This window comes from Artemia franciscana, chromosome 1, assembly GCF_032884065.1.
Source record: "Artemia franciscana chromosome 1, ASM3288406v1, whole genome shotgun sequence".
Lineage (NCBI taxonomy): Eukaryota > Metazoa > Arthropoda > Branchiopoda > Anostraca > Artemiidae > Artemia > Artemia franciscana.
Window position 1 is genome coordinate 8,081,042 of NC_088863.1, and position 20,113 is coordinate 8,101,154.

The 20,113-nt window shown below is 34.9% G+C and overlaps 1 protein-coding gene across 1 annotated transcript in view; it reads right to left on the reverse strand.

Moving 5' to 3' along the window:
- Positions 1–20,113, reverse strand: part of LOC136025011 (histone-lysine N-methyltransferase, H3 lysine-79 specific-like) — a 469,133-nt gene that overhangs the window by 422,448 nt on the left and 26,572 nt on the right. Inside the window, exons 5-8 of the mRNA XM_065700640.1 lie at positions 16,318–16,386; positions 10,655–10,760; positions 8,964–9,145; positions 965–1,090 (exon numbers count right to left, since the gene is read on the reverse strand). Of these exons, the coding sequence (XP_065556712.1) occupies positions 965–1,090; positions 8,964–9,145; positions 10,655–10,760; positions 16,318–16,386 (483 nt within the window). The remainder of the gene's footprint in view (positions 1–964; positions 1,091–8,963; positions 9,146–10,654; positions 10,761–16,317; positions 16,387–20,113) is intronic.

A 20,113-nucleotide genomic window follows, 5' to 3' on the forward strand; every position in this document is an offset into this window, starting at 1 on the left:
TCCTGTTAAGTCATTATGGCTACAGAGGTTGCTGCAAACTAGAAGAGGAAATCACTGTCCACAATAGCCAAAGGTTTAGAAGCGCCTTTTTAAAAAAAAACCTTTCCAGTAAAAGAATTAAATTGCCATTTGACACCGACTCAGGAAAAGGAGCTATAATTCGACTAACCTTTATGAACGAAAATAAAAAGGGTACAATTGAAATAAGCAAAGGTGAAAAGCCCTATTCAGATAAAAATGATAGTCCCTCATCTTGAACAAGGAAAATCCCCATTTTGCAAGTTGCCAACAAACAGCTAAGAATGATTAAATTACGAAAAATGGGTAAAATTATATAAACAATCACAAAAAATGGAGAATTGTTTATTCTAAAAATTATTAAATAAGATACTAAAGCCGAATTCAAAAAAAAAAAACTTTAAATGGAATTGTTCGGCTTAGATTCCGAGCTTTTTCAACTCAACTACGTTATGGCAAAATCACAGTAGTCACACTTGTCAATACTAAGCAAAGATTTAATATTTATCTGATGTTAGTTACTGATTTTAACTATACTGTATTATTACATAATTTAACTATATCGAATCATATAATTATATTAGAGAAGAGGCAGAAATATATCTTTCAGCACAAACTTGTTCGCAAATATTTCAAAAAAATGCTTTGCCTTTGTATCTTCTGTATGAAATTACCATACAGATAAAAACAGGATATTTCATGTTTCAATACTCTTTAAACTACATAGAATCTGCCTTAGATTTTTACTCTGATTGGTGAATCAAAAAAACATAACCAACTATGTTATAGCGAGCAATATACATAGCCTAACTAACTCAACTTGAACATAGCCTAACTCACCAAATTAGGAAAGGGGTACATTGGCCCACGCTGCAGTCATGAATTATTTGATTATACCTAAAGAGTAAAAACAACGTTACACGGACTTGTAGGAAAAGAAGGTTACCTGGTCCACCACACTAGACTCTATGCTTGAAGGAACATCAACAGGAGGAGATTCTCCAATAGTAGCCGCCACCTGTTTGGCAAATTCAACTTTTATTTGTTCGGAGTTATCAGGTTGTTTTGGTCCCTAATAAAGAAATATATAAAAAACATATTAGTAAACAAGGACAATATTATCCCCCATAATGTACATTCGTATGCTTTACTTTTGTTAAGTAACAAGTCAATATAAACACCATTAACATAAATGTATTAAATTAGTACCTTATAAGTACAAAGGCAATACTCGCATCATAATCCCACAACAAAAAATCGATAGACTGTCCAATAGTAGCTGCTACCATGTTGGCAAACTCAACCTATGTTTACTCTAAGATTTCAGATTCTGAGATAAACAGATATCTGGAAATCAACAGTTAGCACCCCCTAGAAAACTTATTGCATCCGTCTCCATATAAAAACCTTAAAATTCAAGTGTAACAGTAAGTTCTGAAAGAAGATAGTAGCTCTAGTCCACGACCCCCCACTTCCCACTGGATAGTCTGAAATATCCCGCTGCTTCGGTTCCTAACAACACTAAAAAACAAAAGAACTTTGTATCATTGCTGGCACAAAGAGCTTAGAATTGACGTTTCAATTGCAGGGTCCCCTTTTTTTTACAGAGACGAAGGGGAGTGAGGTTAGTAAGCCTATCGACCAACCTTGGTGTGGCTGAAATTTATCCCTGGAACCAGCATTTCCAAGCAGAATATTAATCCACTTTCCTTCCACTGGGGTTCGATCCCTAATAAGAAAACTAAATAAAATAGTATTATATGAATTTTTCCCAAGGATTACTTTATCTTTCTTACTAAGCAAACCTTTACTTGAGCCTTTATAACCAAGGCTTTTATTTAAATAAATATTTTCAATATTAATATCCACGACCAAATTGCTTGAGCAGTAGGCTCTTGTTGAGGCAGTTTACATCATGAGCGCATTTTTTACTCCATTTTGCGATAAACAAAATTTTTTGAGTCTACAACTAAGATGTTATTTTGAAGCCTATTATTGTGTAAGGCTTCAGTAATAACACATAACAAATTTATCCAAGTTAGGACCATCGCCACGCTAAGACTGACTATGACAAGTCTCCCTGTTTCTCTATGGTGTCGACAAACGCAAATTTGTTTCCCCTTTTCCTTTCTTCTTTTTTACAATTTTCACTATTTATAATATCATATGCGTTTTGTCATATCAACTAACAATTGAAGTTATGTAACCAGTGAGGATGGTAAAAAAAAAAGTGAGGGGAGAGGTCAAATAGAAATTACTTAGAACATAGTTACTGAACCGGAATATGGTTAGTTAACGACAAAATTAGTGTTAATTTTGATTTCGTTTTCTTGGTTATGATAAAAATAAAAGTAGATCTGATCCAAGCAAATTTTCTTAGTGATGACACACAGAACCGGAAGCTATAAGGAACATCTGGTTTGTAACGTTAAATATAATTACTCAGAGGAGTAAATTCAAAAAATGCATCGGCAATATATTTGAAAATAATATTTTATTTGAAAATTGTCATATGTTTATAAATGATATAGTATATTTTTATATTTGAAACTTGTCAAAGACACACGGACAAATTGAAAAAAAAAACAAAAAAAAACAGCATATTACAGGATTTTCTTTTTTTTTAATTGAAAACCTCAGGATTAGGTGAGATTCAAAAGATTTGTTTATGTGAATGATATGTTGTTTAAAGTTTTTCTTTGCTCTCATGACATTAATGATTAGGTATTTGCCAATATTGAAAATTGCGATTTTTTATAAGTAAAATGGGGATAATGCATGAGTGCAATCAGAAAATTTCTCGGGGGGAGGAGGAAGAAGGGAAAGCTACCAAGAGCTTTTAAATGGAAATATTTTTCAATAGCTTATTTTTATATATGTTTCTTAAGGGGAGGAGAATTGTCCTGATGATTGATCTTTGCCTGAAAATGTGGGTTCCAGGATTTGATCCTGACTGCAGCATGACAGACCGAAGGATCCTTGCAGTAAAAAAGCATCGTTAACTAACCAATAGATGAGATGTTGTCCCCTGGCGTCCTTCTGATGGTACCCACGACTACAGGTGTATTTTCCATATTGCAGTCCATACAATCCATATTCATATGGTCCACTTTATTGGGAAATGTCTATAACATAAATGTTATGAGACCAAAGAAAAACTTAGCAAGAAAATATCATTCAAGTAATCTTTTGAATCATACCAGATCCTAAGAATTTGGATAAAAAATGTACAATCTGTATTCATTTGCTGACCATTTTCAAATTGTCGGTGTGTCTTTGACAAGTTTCAAATAAAGAATATAGCACAGCTTAGATACCAATACAGTTATGAAAACTCCTATCTTGCCCATGAGAAGCTTTTAGTACAGAGCTCTGAACTTGGCGCCTCCTCCAAGCCCGCGCTCCGACGCGTAGATCATACTACAATACCATAGGCGGGAATACAGTAATGAAAACTCCTAGCTAGCCCATAAGAAGCTTTTGGTACAGAGCTCTGAACTTGGCGCCTCCTCCAAACCCGCACTCCGACGCGTAGATCGTACTACAACACCATAGGCGGAAATACAGTTATGAAAACTCCTATCTTGCCCATGATAAGCTTTTGGTACAGTGCTCTGAACTTGGCGCCTCCTCCAAGCCCGCGCTCCGACGCGTAGATCGTACTACAACACCATAGGCGGGAATACAGTTATGAAAACTCCTATCTTGCCCATGAGAAGCTTTTGGTACAGAGCTCTGAACTTGGCACCTCCTCCAAGCCCGCGCTCCGACGCGTAGATCGTACTACAACACCATAGGCGGGAATACAGTTATGAAAACTCCTATCTTGCCAATGAGAAGCTTTTGGTACAGAGCTCTGAACTTGGCGCCTCCTCCAAGCCCGCGCTCCGACGCGAAGATCGTACTACAACACCATAGGCGGGAATACAGTTGTGAAAACTCCTATCTTGCCCATGAGAAGCTTGAATAGTTTTGTTGAATACGTGCCAGTTTCCTGTCTCCAGCCGCTAGCATCGCTACTGCGTACTGTGTCCCAAAAACAAATCGAGTTTTCATAACTGTATATTGGTATCTAAGCTGTGGAATATAGCGAAGTTGCATTTTTTTTGTATTTACTCATCTGAATAATCATGCTTGACATTACAAACCGGATGTTTATTATAGCTTCCGGTACAGCGTGTCATCATTATAGAAAAATTTGGGTGGATCACATCTTCTTTTACTTTATTGCAACCTAGAGAACGAAATCCCAATTAACACTAATATTCTCGTAAATTATCCAAATTCTGTTTCAGTAATCTGTTCAGAGTAATTACCATTTGAACTCCCACCTGTTTTTCTTCTCCATCCTCACTTGTAAGCATCAATTGCTTTATGATATGACAAAAGGTATACTATGTTATAAACGGCGAAAACTAAAAAAAAAGAAAAAAAATCCTAAACGAGATAGCGTGACGAGATAATGAAGAGACTTACCCAAGCTAGTCTGCAAGTGGCACTAGTTCAGGTCATGGTCAATTTTAGTGAAAATTGTTAATAAAACCTTAAATGTTGATGTTCTTCAGACCAATTTTTAACCAGAAACTGTGGTAGAAAATCGCTGTACTTTTCAAGCTTAGACTACTTTGTACTATGAAAAAAAATGTTTTTTGCTGCATCTTATGATGGGGCTGAAACAAGGCCATATCCATGGGAGCCCCCCTAAAAAAAAATGTTTGTCTGACTTGTAAAAACGTAAAATAATGGATTTGTTCTATTTTTTTTTGTAACCCTCCTCCCCCCGAAAAATTCCTTTTGTACCCCCCCCCAAACAAAATCTAGATATGGCCCAGGGCTGAAAGAGCAGTCGATTGATATCTTCCAGGAGTCGCCAAACCAAAGGATAAGAAAAATGAATGAAAAGGTTGGCGATTTCTAAGACAGAAACTGAAAATAAAACGAAGAGGTGAAAGATTTCTTGTGTGTCAGATGTATATAAAATATATACAATTTAGAATTACTGCAGTTAGAATTAGTTAAGTGTACGAAAATGTGGATCAGTAGCAAGATAACAGTTCCTCGTCTGGACTGCTGAAAAACAAGGATTATTGAATCGAAATAACAAGCTTTCTTGAATCAATTAAAATCTTTACTGTAATGACCAAGGCAGTGGGTAGGGGGCAGCCATCATATATAGAAAAATCTCTATCGTGTTTTAGGTTTTAATGCTGCTCCTTATTAATATTTGAAAAACTGTTTTATTTATTTATCCTATTGCATTCATTCTTATCATTTTTTTTCTTCTGACTCTTCTTTTTGTATTTTTTGGGGGCTGAAGGTTGAGGGATCATAGCAGGGTAAGATAAAGGATGAAGAAATTAATACACTTGCTTTTCCGAAAAAAAAAAAAATCCGCTCGTCTTACAACCTTAAACATGCAGAATCAGTATATGATACTAGGGTATGGGACCGCTGCTATTGATGTTAAGTAAAGATCTCCATCTAGCAGTGTCTAGAGTCAATCTACAGAGGATATTTAGAAATTGTTACAGCCGTCCAAACATTTCAACGACAATAAGAAAGTTAAGAAACCTGTAGAAAGCTACACAAGATTTGACCCGTCCTGGGTCATATCCTTTCCAAATTTTTTGAAGTCGAAGCTCAATGAATACCATTCAATTGATGGAAAAATGATTCCTTCCTAGGAGCGAAGAAAGTTGAGACAAAATCTACCAAAAAAAGAAGAGGGGAAAAAAGTGTTAATAAGAGCTGGTGTGTCAGGTTGTGTACATGGTTTTGAAGTTTATCAAGGGCATTCTAGTTGGAGTTGTCATAGAGTCAGATCTTGAAGCTGAAGACAACATATTTTCACTTCTGATGAATATATTGCCAGAGAAAATAAGCTACAAGATTTTCTTTGACAATTGGTTTTCGAGCTTAAAATGAATGCGCTTGCTCAAAATCAAAGAATTCCTTTGCATTTTTAAGTTGAACAAAGCGCGATGAACACTGGTGAAATTTAGAAAAAGAAAGAGAAACGTCAGATTACATGATACTTATTACTGCTTTATTGCAGCGAAACGGTTAGATAATACCATGGTTTGCTTGGCTTCGACGTATGCAAGAATAACGCCACAGAATTCATGCAGGCGCCGGAACGTCAAGAATAAATCCAAGGTTGAAGTTTCAACGCCTGCTATTGTTTATGAGAACAACCGTCATATAGGGGGTATAGATTTAGTAGACATGCTGACGGATATGTGCCACAGTCATCTTCCAACACTAAAATGGTGTATCGGATTCTTCTGGTGGCTTTTTGACGCAGGAGTATGCAACAGCTGACTTCTTTTAAGGTCAGACGCCAAAGCGCTTACTTCAAAGGACAGACGAACCGATGGTCTTGAGAGCCTTCGGGTCTGAAGTTGCGGCAGGGTTCTATGCCTTGGCGTGTGTTATGCCCCAACATAAACATGGCAGACAATTCGCAAATGCTGAAACAAATCTTAGTCCCATTCGAAGTTGCAATCGAATCCGACCGGTGATACCTGCTCAAGCTGATGGACTTGATCATTGGCGAAAAGACTGACAAGCAAATGCACTGCAAAAAATGCAAATAAGGATGTACCATTTTTGAATGTGAAAAATACGACCTACCATTGTGCCTTCCTACCAAAAAAAAGTTTTAAAGCCTTCCACACCAAGTGAAAGTGCCCCCATTTTCACATAATTGAGAGTCTAATGTTGCATTTTACAACATGGGCTAAAATTGACAATTTTGAATAAATCATACCAAATTTTTTTCTTAATAGTCTGACCTATTGACCGAATGGGAAGCGCTGGAAATTTTTTATGGTATTCATTCCTGTAGGGGCCTTTATAGGGTTAAACTATATGGCCCATGATCATATAACATATGATCCATATTCAAGAATGATGATACAAGATGTAACACCACTAATGAATGATAACGGCACAATTTTCCGAGTGTACAGGAACTACAAAACCATTTTTGCCATTTCGTACTTTAATTTCATGGTGTGTCATTGACATTAATGCAACTGTTGAATACATATGAACCAAAGACATTTCTAGGTGATATTCACAAAATGTCTAGCGACACCGACTTAGTCTCTCGTCTGATATTCGGGAGAAGCAAAAGGCTACCTGATCGATAGCCGCAAGAAGACAAGAATTAGCTAAATTTGGAAAGTGAACCCAGACTGATTCTGGAGTATTTTTATGAGAGATTTTTAGTCCTAAGTTCAAATTATTACCCTTATAGCTTTAAAACAACCCATGGATTTCACTATTTTCTATGTTTTGTTACTCACAATTTCAGAAATAATTACATTTTTTTACATCTTGCAGAATCCTAACTGAATCTCCTAATATGAAATGTCAATTTATGAAAATAAGTTATGAGTTCAGACGACAAAAGCTGGTCACATTGGTGTAGTTTTCTTGGTTTCAATATCAAACTACCAGGGGGGAGGGGGGTTTAAGTGAAACACTCCATATTTAGTAAGGATTTTAGAACGCTTACAGTGGTCCCGAAATTTTATAGTGTTTCTTGAAGAAACAATTTAAGAATACATTCTTTTCTTAAAGTAAAGACAAAATTTTCAAAATAAATTTCAAATTTTCAAAATAAATGCCAACTTCCCTCTCAACGTCGGATCGTAGTTCGTTATGAGATACTTGCGTTGGTACGTTTATGCCGTTAATATTCCGTCATAGACATCCCATTTAAATTGGCGAATCCAAAATGAAATAATATTACATTGAGAAACTCAATATTGTATCGGATTTCGCTCGGCTATTTTAACAGCCGATAAGTCTATATATAGTCTATAGAGGATAGGATGACAATAATTAAAGATACTTCATAAGAAATATCGAAATACAACGACAGTCTTCCAAAATCTTTAATTTAGGCAAATAATAGGCAAGTAATAATAATAATAATAATAATAATAATAATAATAATAAGGTAAATAATAAATGATATAATAGTACCAAAGGTCCTAGCAATTCTACGAAACATTTATTTCTGCATTAAGGAGGGTGTCTTTCCAAAACCAACTGACCAATTCTACCGGCTCCCCTCTTCGTACAAGCCCCTCAAACAAAATTAAAAAGTTTCGAAAAGGCAATTGGCCGATTTTGAACACACCCCACCCCCATCTGAGGATAAGAAATGTGTTCACCTGGTAGTTATTTAGCCATTTGTACTTTAATATGGTTATTTAGGTTTCTTGTTAAAAAAACAAGCCAGTCAATGAAAGGAATACAAAAAATGTACATGCGCTTACAAGGAGAGATGGTCTAATACTATGATCACTGTTTTAACCATATTAGATAACTTCTATAGCCGTTTGGGATTTGAGTTAAAATTTTCTTCTTTTTTTTACCACAAATTCTGGTACTATTAAGCCAGTGGCCTTTTCCTGAAAATTTATGCATCTTGGACTCGGAAATTCAATTCATGATTTTAAGAAAAAACTTGCCTAGCTCAAATTCTTCCATGTAAACTTAATTGACACTACAACAGCTGGACATTGAATGCTATAACAACTAAAAAATACTGTCTTTGCACACGCACTTTTATTTTAAAATGTGAGCTAAATAAAAAGAATAAAAATTCAATTGCAAGGAGTCCAACTACCCCCAAAATTTCAGTGACTTTTTTTCCGAACGTTTCCATTTATTTTGTTATAATTCACTTATTTCAATTTTTAAATCACTGAAAAATTATCTTCTTCGTATCTTGAATATTAGCATTCTCATCATACGACATTTACACTACATTAATTATGTTGTAAATTTATGTTCAAGCTTACATAAAGCCAGCCTCAGAAGTAGATTCACTCCTACCCCGACTAACCGACCCTGGTCACTACATTGATTACTACATACACTACATTGATTACGCAATAAATTTCTTTTCAAGCAGATGTAAAACCAACCTCAGAAGTGGATTCACTCCTACTCCGACTAACCGAATCAGGTGATATGCTCACTTCCTCATTGGTATTAGGATCGACAATTGCAAGTGGCTTTCTCTCCCTCTTTTGTGGAGGTGGCTGCTGAGTTGTGGGTGGCACTTGAAGAGGCACTTGACCATTTGTATGAGGAAAAGGTGTAAAATCTGTAAAAACAAAAACAGTCAGAGACTAACCTTTCAATTAATTAGTTTTAATTAATTCTTGTAATCAATTAATTAATTAAAAGAATTAATGAATTTATATTTAATTAAATCTCAATTAATTATAATCATTTTAATTAATTATTCATGCTTTTAATTAATTCTAGTATATTACATATTCTCACGGCTACCTTGTTTCGGTCCGACTGAACCTACTCCAGAAAAAATTGCTGTCTGACTTGTTTTTGGTGTTTTAGTCCCGTCCCCTCTTAAATTATCCGATTGCCATCCCCCAGCCAAAAGAAAAGTTTCAATGTTTCCTTTATAGAAATAAAAGCTATACAGCTTATGGATTTGTATTTCGTAACGCCATTAGAGCTGTAGTAGTTCCCTCAACCTCAGGCTTATTCCATATCTTTTTTGGGATATAGGAGTATACAGGACAACTAAGAATAAGAGGAAAATTTACATGATAAAGGGAAATTGACACTTACATGCGAGAAACAGTTACAGAAACACAAAAAAGATAGTAAGAGCCTAATAACATAAAAAGAATTTTACTAACAAATTTATCTTATTTCAAGAGGAGGAGGATTAAAGTCTGAGTTCCCTCTAACTAGGCATGGCCTCTTGGTACCCCTCCCACAACTTAATAACTGAGAGAAAAGCATGATCTTACTCTAAGCACTATATTTGAGAAAAAAATCGGAGTAGTACTATTTAGTGATGAATGGACATCTACTGACTATATAGTGCGAAATCCCCACTAGGTACGATGGCCTTAGGTACCCATTGTATAATGTCATTCGGTTGAATTTCAAAGCTAAAAGTTACGAACATTAGCGGATTAAATAAATAGATGATTAAGGATGACAGATTGCCGAAGATTGTGTATTTTGGCCATCAATTCGGGACTGATTGACAAGTAGGTTATCACAGAATAAGGTGAGAACCGGTTATAAGAAAGGAATTAAAGGACATTATGACTATATACGAGGGATAGAGTGAGGCTTTGAATAGATAGGATTGGAGGAGGAACATGTGAAGCTTTGTTAGCCAAAGGCAGCTTGGTACTATAGTGAGTAGCATATACACAGAAGTAGTATATCCAACTTGTACTACAGCAGAAGTAGTATATCCAAGCTTCAGCTACATCAGAAAGTTTTATTTTCCATAAAGAATTGTCAGCACTCGGTAGCCTTTCATTAATCAAACACATTTAAATATTTGCACCAAATGAGGTGCGAAAGTCTCCGTGGTGACTGATGTCTGCTAAGTCAATTTCCTGTTCTTTCCTCAAGTAAAAAAAAAAAAAAAAAAAAAGGTAAAGGATACGGCATTAGATTTTACAGTCTCTACCGGCGATGCTGATCTCCGTTTCTTGGCCCTTCAGCCAGGAAGTGCAATGGGGGGTTGGGGGCCAACCATCCTGTGCTTTCCTCAAGTGAGTAGACTTAAAATCATCTACTAAACCATCTTTTTTTAAAGACAATACAAAAAATTGGAACTTACACTGTGCAGGATTATTTGACTGGGAAAACCTCGGCTGAACGAATGGCTGACTTTGATTAGCGTATCTAGGAAATTGAGGCCGACTCTGAGGAATTGCAGCAGGGAACTAGAAAAACCAAGAGATAATTATTATCATTCCAAAAGTACTAGAAAAAAAGAAAACTACGAACACAAGAAAAACCTTAAATTTTTCTTACTACTATATCAAATAATTCTTTGGTCTACCACGCCCACGCGATTACGCCTGCTCCTCTTCCATACCTATCAGTTCAAAGCTTCATTCTTGATCCCCAGCAATAAAGTTCCTATTTCCTTTAAATCCTTTGTTACAGCCTCTTCTCACCAAGTTCGGGGATGACCTACTTTTCGTTTGGCCCCACATAATATGGTCAAAACAAGGAATCTCTGGCTAGGCAATATCCATGTGGCCTGGCCATCTTATACTTTCTTGCATTAGTTCTAGAAATTGGGATGGCACCAAATTTTCCGAATAGCTTATTACTAAACATATGGTCAGTCAAATATAGAGCTCAAGCGATTCTTAGACAATTTATCTTGAGAACATTTAAACAAATCATTCTCGACCTTTCGAAGCATCCATGTTTCAGAGTCATACATAACCCTTGTCATTACCGTTGCTTCCAATGTGCAGACCTTTAATATCTTCATATTTTTCCAAAGTTTTTCCAGGCTATTCTACTTTTTACATCTTCACAGTGAAGCTATTCATTTGATCAAGCTTCTCATTACCTAAAATCACCTTATCACCTTCATTTATTCCTAGTCTAAGCAACTTAGGACTTCTTGATAATAAGTTTCAAACCTATTCTTGCAACCTGGACTCTCAAAACCTTCACAAGTTCATTAATTTTGCAAGTACTTTATATCTAAAACAATCAAATCATATTGATAAAGAAAAGGTAAAAAACACAACAAAAAGAAAAAACAAGAGTGCTGAAGAGAAAGATTATTAGCATTGAAAAAATACCAAGGAAGTAGAAAAATACGAGCACCAAGTCACCCGGGGACAACACAGCCACACACGCTTTCCTTCAACCCATAATCTCTTCAAAGCTTCACTCTTTACCCCCACCCCAATTTTTGAAATCTAAAATTGTTTCCAACCCAACCTAAATTAGTATCGAACATGGAAAGGAAATTATCGTGTGGAGATATAGACTTCTGATAGAACAGAGACAACAAATCACCGATTGATAGCAATAATGCTGTACTGATTCAACACTGTCGAAATTCAGATACAACACTGTCTAGCGTTATTTTGTACACGCTTTCTAGTGGTATACTCCGTTTTGTCGTGCAATATGTCGTGCTGGATAAATTAACAATACAACTTTATCGCGAGGGCATGTTGACCCCTTTTGTGAAAGCGAAATCTACCGTAAAAACCGGAAGATTAAACAGTCGATTTTTGTCTTAACTGTATAGCCACCATCACGCACATCGTCCTCATGATAATCTTCATCATTGAAAAAAAATCATTACTTTTTAATTAAATCACAACTTTTAACTTGACAGGTGTGTTCTCATATCAACGGGCTTCTGGAAAACACATTGAAGAAGTGTCCGCGTAGTGGCTTGAAATAGCTGCAGGTCATGGAGTGAACCAACTAGCGAGCAGCGTTACCTTGATGATTGAAAGAATCATTTTTTTTACTTATCCCGCTGTTTTTTAAGATTATTACTTGGTCGGATTCATGTGTACCACAGAACAGAAACTCAACGAGCTTCGCTACGCAGGACGCATTCCGAATTTATCATAGACTACCGAAACTGACCACGAAATATTGTAAGCCAGGTCACTCGAACATACAAGAAGTAGTCATAATCTTTAGTTGCATTGAAAGAAGTCTGAAGCACTTTGAGGTACATTCCTCCTTGAACTTGGTGAAGCAGCTCAAAGTTAGCACAAAGTATGCTGGATTTTCAACATTTCTCCAAAAGCTACAAGTTTGCTAATACTCCATTTTCCAAAATGAAACAACTGCAATTTACACAAGGCCACTCTAAAAGAGTTGGTTATAAACGTTCGATCCTGAAAAATCAGTAATTGAAATAATCATTGCTGGGGAGGATAAACTTAAAGCAAGGAAAGATGCTTCTTCTACAGAAGTTGTTGAGTTCCTTGTGGTCCGAAAGCCATTGGATCGCAAATCTGCTATTTATATTGAAAAAAAAAAATCGACGGTGTGATGTCAGTTTGCAAGTTCATGTCTCTTCAATACAAGAGCATTTTTGCTGGCATCGGTCAAGGTAACAACAGCCCACCACCCGCAGTACAAACAGCATGACCAGAAGGAGTCACCAGCCCCCGACCCACCAAAAAAGCCAAGAAGGGGGAAAGATATTCAGTAAAGGCCTAATAAATTACCTTACTTGGTCTTTACCATATAATCAAAATTTAATATATTGGTTTATAATTACGTTGAACGAGAGTTCAGTTTGAAGGATCAAAGTAGAGTTTGAAACACCGCGTTTGAGCCCTAAGATAAACCTTGTCTATTGCCGAGAAAACATTGATGACAAATTGTTACAACACAGCGGAAAAAGAACCCAAGCACTGTCCTTCACTTTACTTGTCGTAAGCATCCGAGTAGCAGAAAGTAAGGACAAAAGTGTCGTATCTGATTTGACCTTTGCCCTAGTAAATTTCACCTGATAGGACTAAAATTCTACCGACAAGTCTCTCAGACTAGCTGCTTTAAATAGGCGCTTAATTCGTTTTTCTATCCACCATACATTCAGCTCCACAAAAATCATTTCTTTCAATTATTTTTCTCAAAATTTGTAAAAGTGCAGATACTAACTCCTTGATATCAGTTACCGAAATACAACTAGAAGAGACAACAACAGGAAACTTTATTAAAAAAAAAAATTGCACGGCAGTACAGACTTCTGATGCAACAAAAGCCTAAAATTATGCCGATGTGAATATCAACTATGTGAATCCAAAGGGGGTAAGTTATTTAAGAAAACATTTTCTGTTTTTGATTGTTATTAACGAATTATAGTTTAAAAGTTTTTATCTGGGCTTCAGGATAAGAAAAACGCGATCCTGATATAAAAGCTACGAATTCAAATTATTATATTTGATATAAGGAGATATAGAATATTTTCGGAAAAATTAAACTTCTAATAATCTTGAACTGACCAATTGAACGTTTTTTCATATTTTTTTTTTTTATTGTTTTAAGGCTAGGTTAAACATATCTCTACCACATTATGCTTTAGTGCTTTGGCCAAGTGATTAGACTACTATTTTACCACCCACCTCATCTTCTTTAGCATCATCATTGGTTAATAGCTTCCCTGGTTAGTTGACATGAAGAGATTTAATCTTTTTTTGAAAAGAATTCACACGCCATCTTCTAAATAATTAGAGACAAATAATTTCTAAATGGTTAGCATACAACACGCTTTAATAAAGGCTACTTATAAAACCTGGATGTTTAAAGAGAAAAGTGCTAGGCCTAGCCACCAGAAATAAGCATGACATATACAGTGGCTTAACATAAACCTCAAAAGAAACTGCTTGAATAGATTTAAAATTAATTGATTGAGTTTTGTCAAGTCAAACATTCAAATTTTAATAAGAGAGTAAGAAATGCGGAAGATAAGGTGATAAGGTTGTAAGTATACGCAAAATATACCCAGGGTGACTACACATGGATTGAGTTTGATAAAAACACTATATGTGTAACTCTTGTCTAAACAACACTCCCTACTTCACCATCAACAAAATTACCACAAAAATTTTGCATTAGAAAGAAAACAATTTACAAGTTCTTAAAAGCTTAACTCTTAACATTTTTTCTGTCAATTCTACCAAAATAGATTCTTAAAAACCCCTTCTGAGCACTGAATAGCTGTTTAAAACCGGATCATTGATGGTTGTCATAAGCTAGCCATCAGCGATATAACAATTATATTGTTATATCATAAATTATATTATTATATTATAACTAATCATAATAATATATAATAATATACAATATTATATCATAATATTATAATATATTATAATGTATAATATTATATCATAAATTATATTAATATATTATCATTCAGGCACGGATATGTGAAATGCTCGGTAAAATTCTAGTTAATTGAATCCTTGCTATCTCGGAAAGGGTTTAGGTTAGGAAAATGAAAATTTCAGGGATGGCTCTACAGGCTAAAGTATGTCCCGGGAAGGTATTTTTAAAGTACCCACCTCCACTCCTTCTCCCTCTAGAAGGCCCTGAAATTTGCCTACATGACAGGTTTATAGGCTACCTATTGAAATTTTGACAAACAACATTTTACCTTAATTTTCAGTTACTAGTTGCTTCTTCTCTGCCTTTAGTTCTGAAAATGCAATTCCTGTTATTTGAGTAGAATTTTGAACCATATCAAAGTGTTTTTTTTTCAAAATTTAGGAAATGTATTTGAATATCTTTAAAACCTTATAAAATGGAATTGAGCAAAGTTATGAAGCTGAAAACAATTTTGTTGCACTTCAATTAAGCAGAAGATCTATTTTGCAAGGTTTTACTTTTATAACACACATATTTTTAAAGGTCGTCAAAGTTCAGGGCCCTCTAGAGGGAAAAGGAGTGGAGGTAGTTGCTTAAAAATACCTTCCCGGGACATACTTTAGTCTGTAGATTCATCCCTGAAAGTTTCATTTTCCTAACCTAAACCCTTTCTGAGATACCAAGAAGTCAATTAGCTAGAATTTTACCAAATACTCTAATGAAGACTATATACGGATTAATTCTATAAGAGGATTTTTGAGGGGAGGGGTAAATTTTTTGAGATCTGAGTAATCGCACAAAAATAAGCTTCAAGTATGTTGAAGTAACTCGTCAATTGTCTACTTTAAATGCCATTTCAACCTGTTACTTTTTCATTATTCTTTTTCGTAATATATTTCTCCTCTTCATCCTCTTGGTTTTTCCAATTTTATTTCAAAAGTCATTCTCGAACTATAAAGAAACAAGCAGAACTTAATTATGAACTGCGAGAGACTGAGGGGGGATTCATTTTAAGTTTTTTTATTTTTATCTAGACACTAATTTTTTTACTTTTCTTATCTTTGAGGAGAGGGGTGTAACTATGAAACTTGAAAGTAATATAGGAAAAGAAGAATAAAAGAGAAAGGAAAGTAAGAGTCATATGAGAACTACAACGAGCAGGGAGGGCATTAACAAGTGTTTTAGCAGAGGAAGCGCATGACCTCCAAAATCCATTGAAAGCTGTACTTTTTTATCCTATGCTTCTAAACAGTATATGTCTAAGCACAAGAGGACGCTAAAATTAATTAGCTTGAAGGTTGTAATGCCAATACTGTCCTCTCTGAAAAAGAAAAATAACAAAAATATTCATTTTAATTCATAATTATTCTTGATTATCTAAGAAAGAATCCTAATTTTACAGCCAGTACAGTTTACTTTCATGACGTAAATCAGTTTGGAAAACATGAAATAGAAGTTACACTGATAACAAGACTGAGAAGCATCCTTATTAATCTCTACTTTAAGCACTTAATACCTTTTTTGGCACATCCCCCATATTTTAAAATTAAGATTATGACCATAGGTTAGTGAAAAGCGTAAAATGTATAAGGCAAGCAGAGGGATAAATTTAAGGACAGAGGGTCTTACCTGATGTTGTTGAGGCATTATTTGAGGAATCAGTTGAGGGTACGAGTTCGGGTAGGATAAGTACACCATCTAAATAAAAAAAAAGAAAATAAGACACCTTTTAAAGACACAAAAATCTCATGAATCGTTCACTATTGGCACTATTAGATGAAACAAAAATTTTTGTTTTCAGTAAAGACCCAGCATTGATGATGGAGAATGTGGTGGTAAAAAAAAAGGTTTTCTCCTAAAGAAACAAGTCCCTATCCAACCATTTCTGAAAGCTAAAATTAGAAATAACGTGCGTGAGAGTTTCGAAATGCTTTTGAAAAATAGAAAATGGATTGAATTCAGCGATCCAGCGTCCTCAATTTGGGAGAGTGGTATAAATTCCAGGCTGAAAAAAGAGCACAAGAAGACATTTGGATAATTTCTGCCGAATTTTCTGCACACTATATAAATTAAAATCTAAAAAAAAATACTAAAAGTAAGCCACATAAAAAAACATCTAGCCTTTAAAAAGAAGAAGAAAGTGGAACTACTGACTGGAATCCGTCAAAAAGGATTAATCTAATATCAGTAGACGACATTTAATGAAAGTAAATCCGGATTTGTATCAAGGACGAATGTTTACAGATGAATTTAAAAAAAAAGTAACAAACCAGCCAATCAAGCTGTGTCCGAATTCTGATTGAGGTGACTATGCCAAGCCAGACGACTAATCACCACACCCAGAAAACGAGTTTATTGTTTCTCCAATTGACGACCAGACTGATGCAGTGACAATACAGAATGGTGCTTTTTAGGAGAGCACTAGATACTCGTCTGACTTGAATTACCGCTTTTAAACAGAAAACTTTCAGCTTTTTTCTTCTTTTTTTTTAAAGAAAAATCAGGACAAAATCACAGACATGATTAGGAAAAGATTTTGAGTAAAAACATTGCGTTTCTCTCCACCCAGACTATCTGTTGTGGCTTTTTCTCCAATTAGCCATGGATTAATGGCAACGGGATTTTAATTAAAAATTAATTAAAATTTCATACAAAAAAGCCAAATCAGGTGGAATTTAACTTTTGTTAAATTTAATGGCCTAAATTTCACATAGGAGGGTTTAAAGCCAGTCATGTTTTGAAAAGGCGGGATTTTATTTCTCTTCAGAAATAGGGAATAATGTATTTGGCACAAACAAAGACGTCTAAGAAATAAGCCAATGTAGTTGAAGCAAATTTCTGCTCCAAAATTATAAGAAAGTAAACGTTCTTTTTCTAATTGATGGAGCTGTGATCCAGAAATTACTTTTATTCAATCAATAAGCAGTTCTTGAATTGAAGTTATCCTCCCAAGGTGGATCGCTAATAGAGAGTAAAGATGCGTTTTTCATAAAAAAAATTATGCTTTCATTTTTCATAGATCAGGAAGATAGTAAGAGATATACTTGTTAATAATTGGTTAATATCGTTTTATCACATTCAAAATATTCCCCTTGTATTCAATAGTTAAGCTTTTTTCCAAAACTAATATTAAGTTAAAGTTAAACACAGCACCTCAAAAAAACAGTTCAACATAGGTATATTTGTTGATAGTAAAACAAGTCCTCAGGAATGTTATGCGCTATCATTGTAAGAATAATATATAAAAAACACGTGATAACTTCTGCCCTCCACACATGGATAGCAAAGGGGGATCGGAGCTGAAAGGGAAAATTTGAAGAGGCCTAAATGTAGCAATGTCCTTGTTGTAATCTATTTTAAGATTGTTGTTTCCACCTAAATTCAAGACCAATTTTCACAGCTCAACGTCCGCTAAAGGACTAGAAAGGGAAATTAGAGCTTCATATGAGAGGGTAAAGAGTAACGCTTCCAAAAGATTGGGTTAGGGAAGGAATATGCGCATCCAGGTTGGCCTAAAGCAGCTTGGTACTGCAATAAGTTAGAAGTAGTAGTGATAATAATAGAAGCAACAAAATTATTTTCAACAAGCACTGCCAGGGTTTTTTTACCTTATAGCTGAGTATATTGAGGGAGGGGGGAAATAGAAACTTTAGGGGAAAAGACAAAAACTAAGAGTTTTACAAATTTTTCCTCAAATTATTCCTCAGAAATGTTCACATATAAACATCAAAAATAGCCAGCATAAACATCGATAATTTTTTAAATACAAATCATTCAGAAGAAGTACAGCAGGTGTTTTAATGCATAGTTTTTAAAATTTTGGTTGCCTTTTTTATTAATGGATGACACATTTTTCTTAATTTCTTTGTGAAAGCAAAAAAAGTGTAGAATTTATTTTCGTCATGACAGTATTGGTGCGGTTCAGATAACTCCCCTCCCCCCGCAAAAAAGTAAAATGTCAATTACGGTATTTAGTTAAAGCAGTTGTCCTATTCATGCAAAAAGGTTGTATCTGACATTTTCACACGTCAGAAGTAATCGCCGTCAGCAAAAGGTTTTTGGCAATTACTTTACAACTTTGAAATTTTCCGAACCTTTTTGTTGTCTTTGATAAAATTACCAAGATACTTTTCAAAATTAAAGAGAGGTGGGTTAACACCCTCCACCTAGTTTATACAACCGATTCGTTAGGTTTAAACTAACTTAATTTAAACAGCTTGAGTAAATTTTCACTGCCCTTTGTACTTAAACCACTGAAGTGTTTAGCCTTAGTACTTATCTAGTACTGAAAAATCTCCATTTTCCCGCGTAGCAGACCAACTTTTGTTTTTACTATTTGGTGTATTTGGAGATGAATACCTTTAGGCGTAATACATATATTATGACATATTGAAAGAAATATCGCTAGCCTTCCAAGCACCCACCACAACATGCGTCTTAGAAAGAAGTTTAAGTACCGAATAGACATCCCATATACCATACTCACCTTTTGTTTCTCTCTTGGCAACGAAACTAATTGTACACACGTGACATTTTACAAAAAATCTTCGTCATGTTTATCAAGTGAATTAAAATATTTGTTGCCATGGACAATCAGTGACTGAACAATATGGTTTGAAAAAAAAAAGAAAATGGAAATCCTATCTGAAGGGGTGGACATTAGTTTGTTCAGGATTAAATCTGTCTTATAGCTTAGAAAATTCCAAGGTGATGAGCTGAAAATTAATGAATGTCTAAAAGGAAACAGAAAACCAATGAACGTGAAAAATAAATTGAAAAAAAATACCAATGTAATTCCATTATAATACTTGCCGACATATTTAAAAATAAATCAAGGTAGAAGCAATTCTAGAGATCCAAGGTTTCCCTCCCACTTGTTTCAGTTTTTCAATTCAGGTTAAAGCAAAAACTTATGATTTTACTCCCTCCCACTTGTTTCAATTTGGCAATTAAGACTTGAGCAAAGACTTGATTCAAATATTAATTTCAATAAGAATCCTTAGACTATATATAAAAAATGATTAGCATCAAACACTACTTTTAAATACAAAAATATTCAAAGTCTTTCTCAATCTAACTTGAAAGCGAAATAGTTTAGCCAACCACTCATGTGACACTAAAAATTCAAAAAGGGTTGCCATTTCTTGCAGGTGTTTGGTGTTTGTGGAGGGGAAAGACCTTTGAATAGACTCTAAAATAGGCGAATTATACAAAAAGAGGTTATCAAACAATTCCGAAATTTCCGGGTGAGACCCGTATGCCCGAAGGCACCCTCCCTCCTTATATCTCTGATATAAAATTATATCACTAAATATGTTAATTAGCAAATCCATTCTTGTTGCGTCAATTGAAGCAGAGCCGTCATTTTTGAGTAGCAACACCGTCTTTACTCGATTTTACCCTCTTACTCGTCTTTACCCTCCCT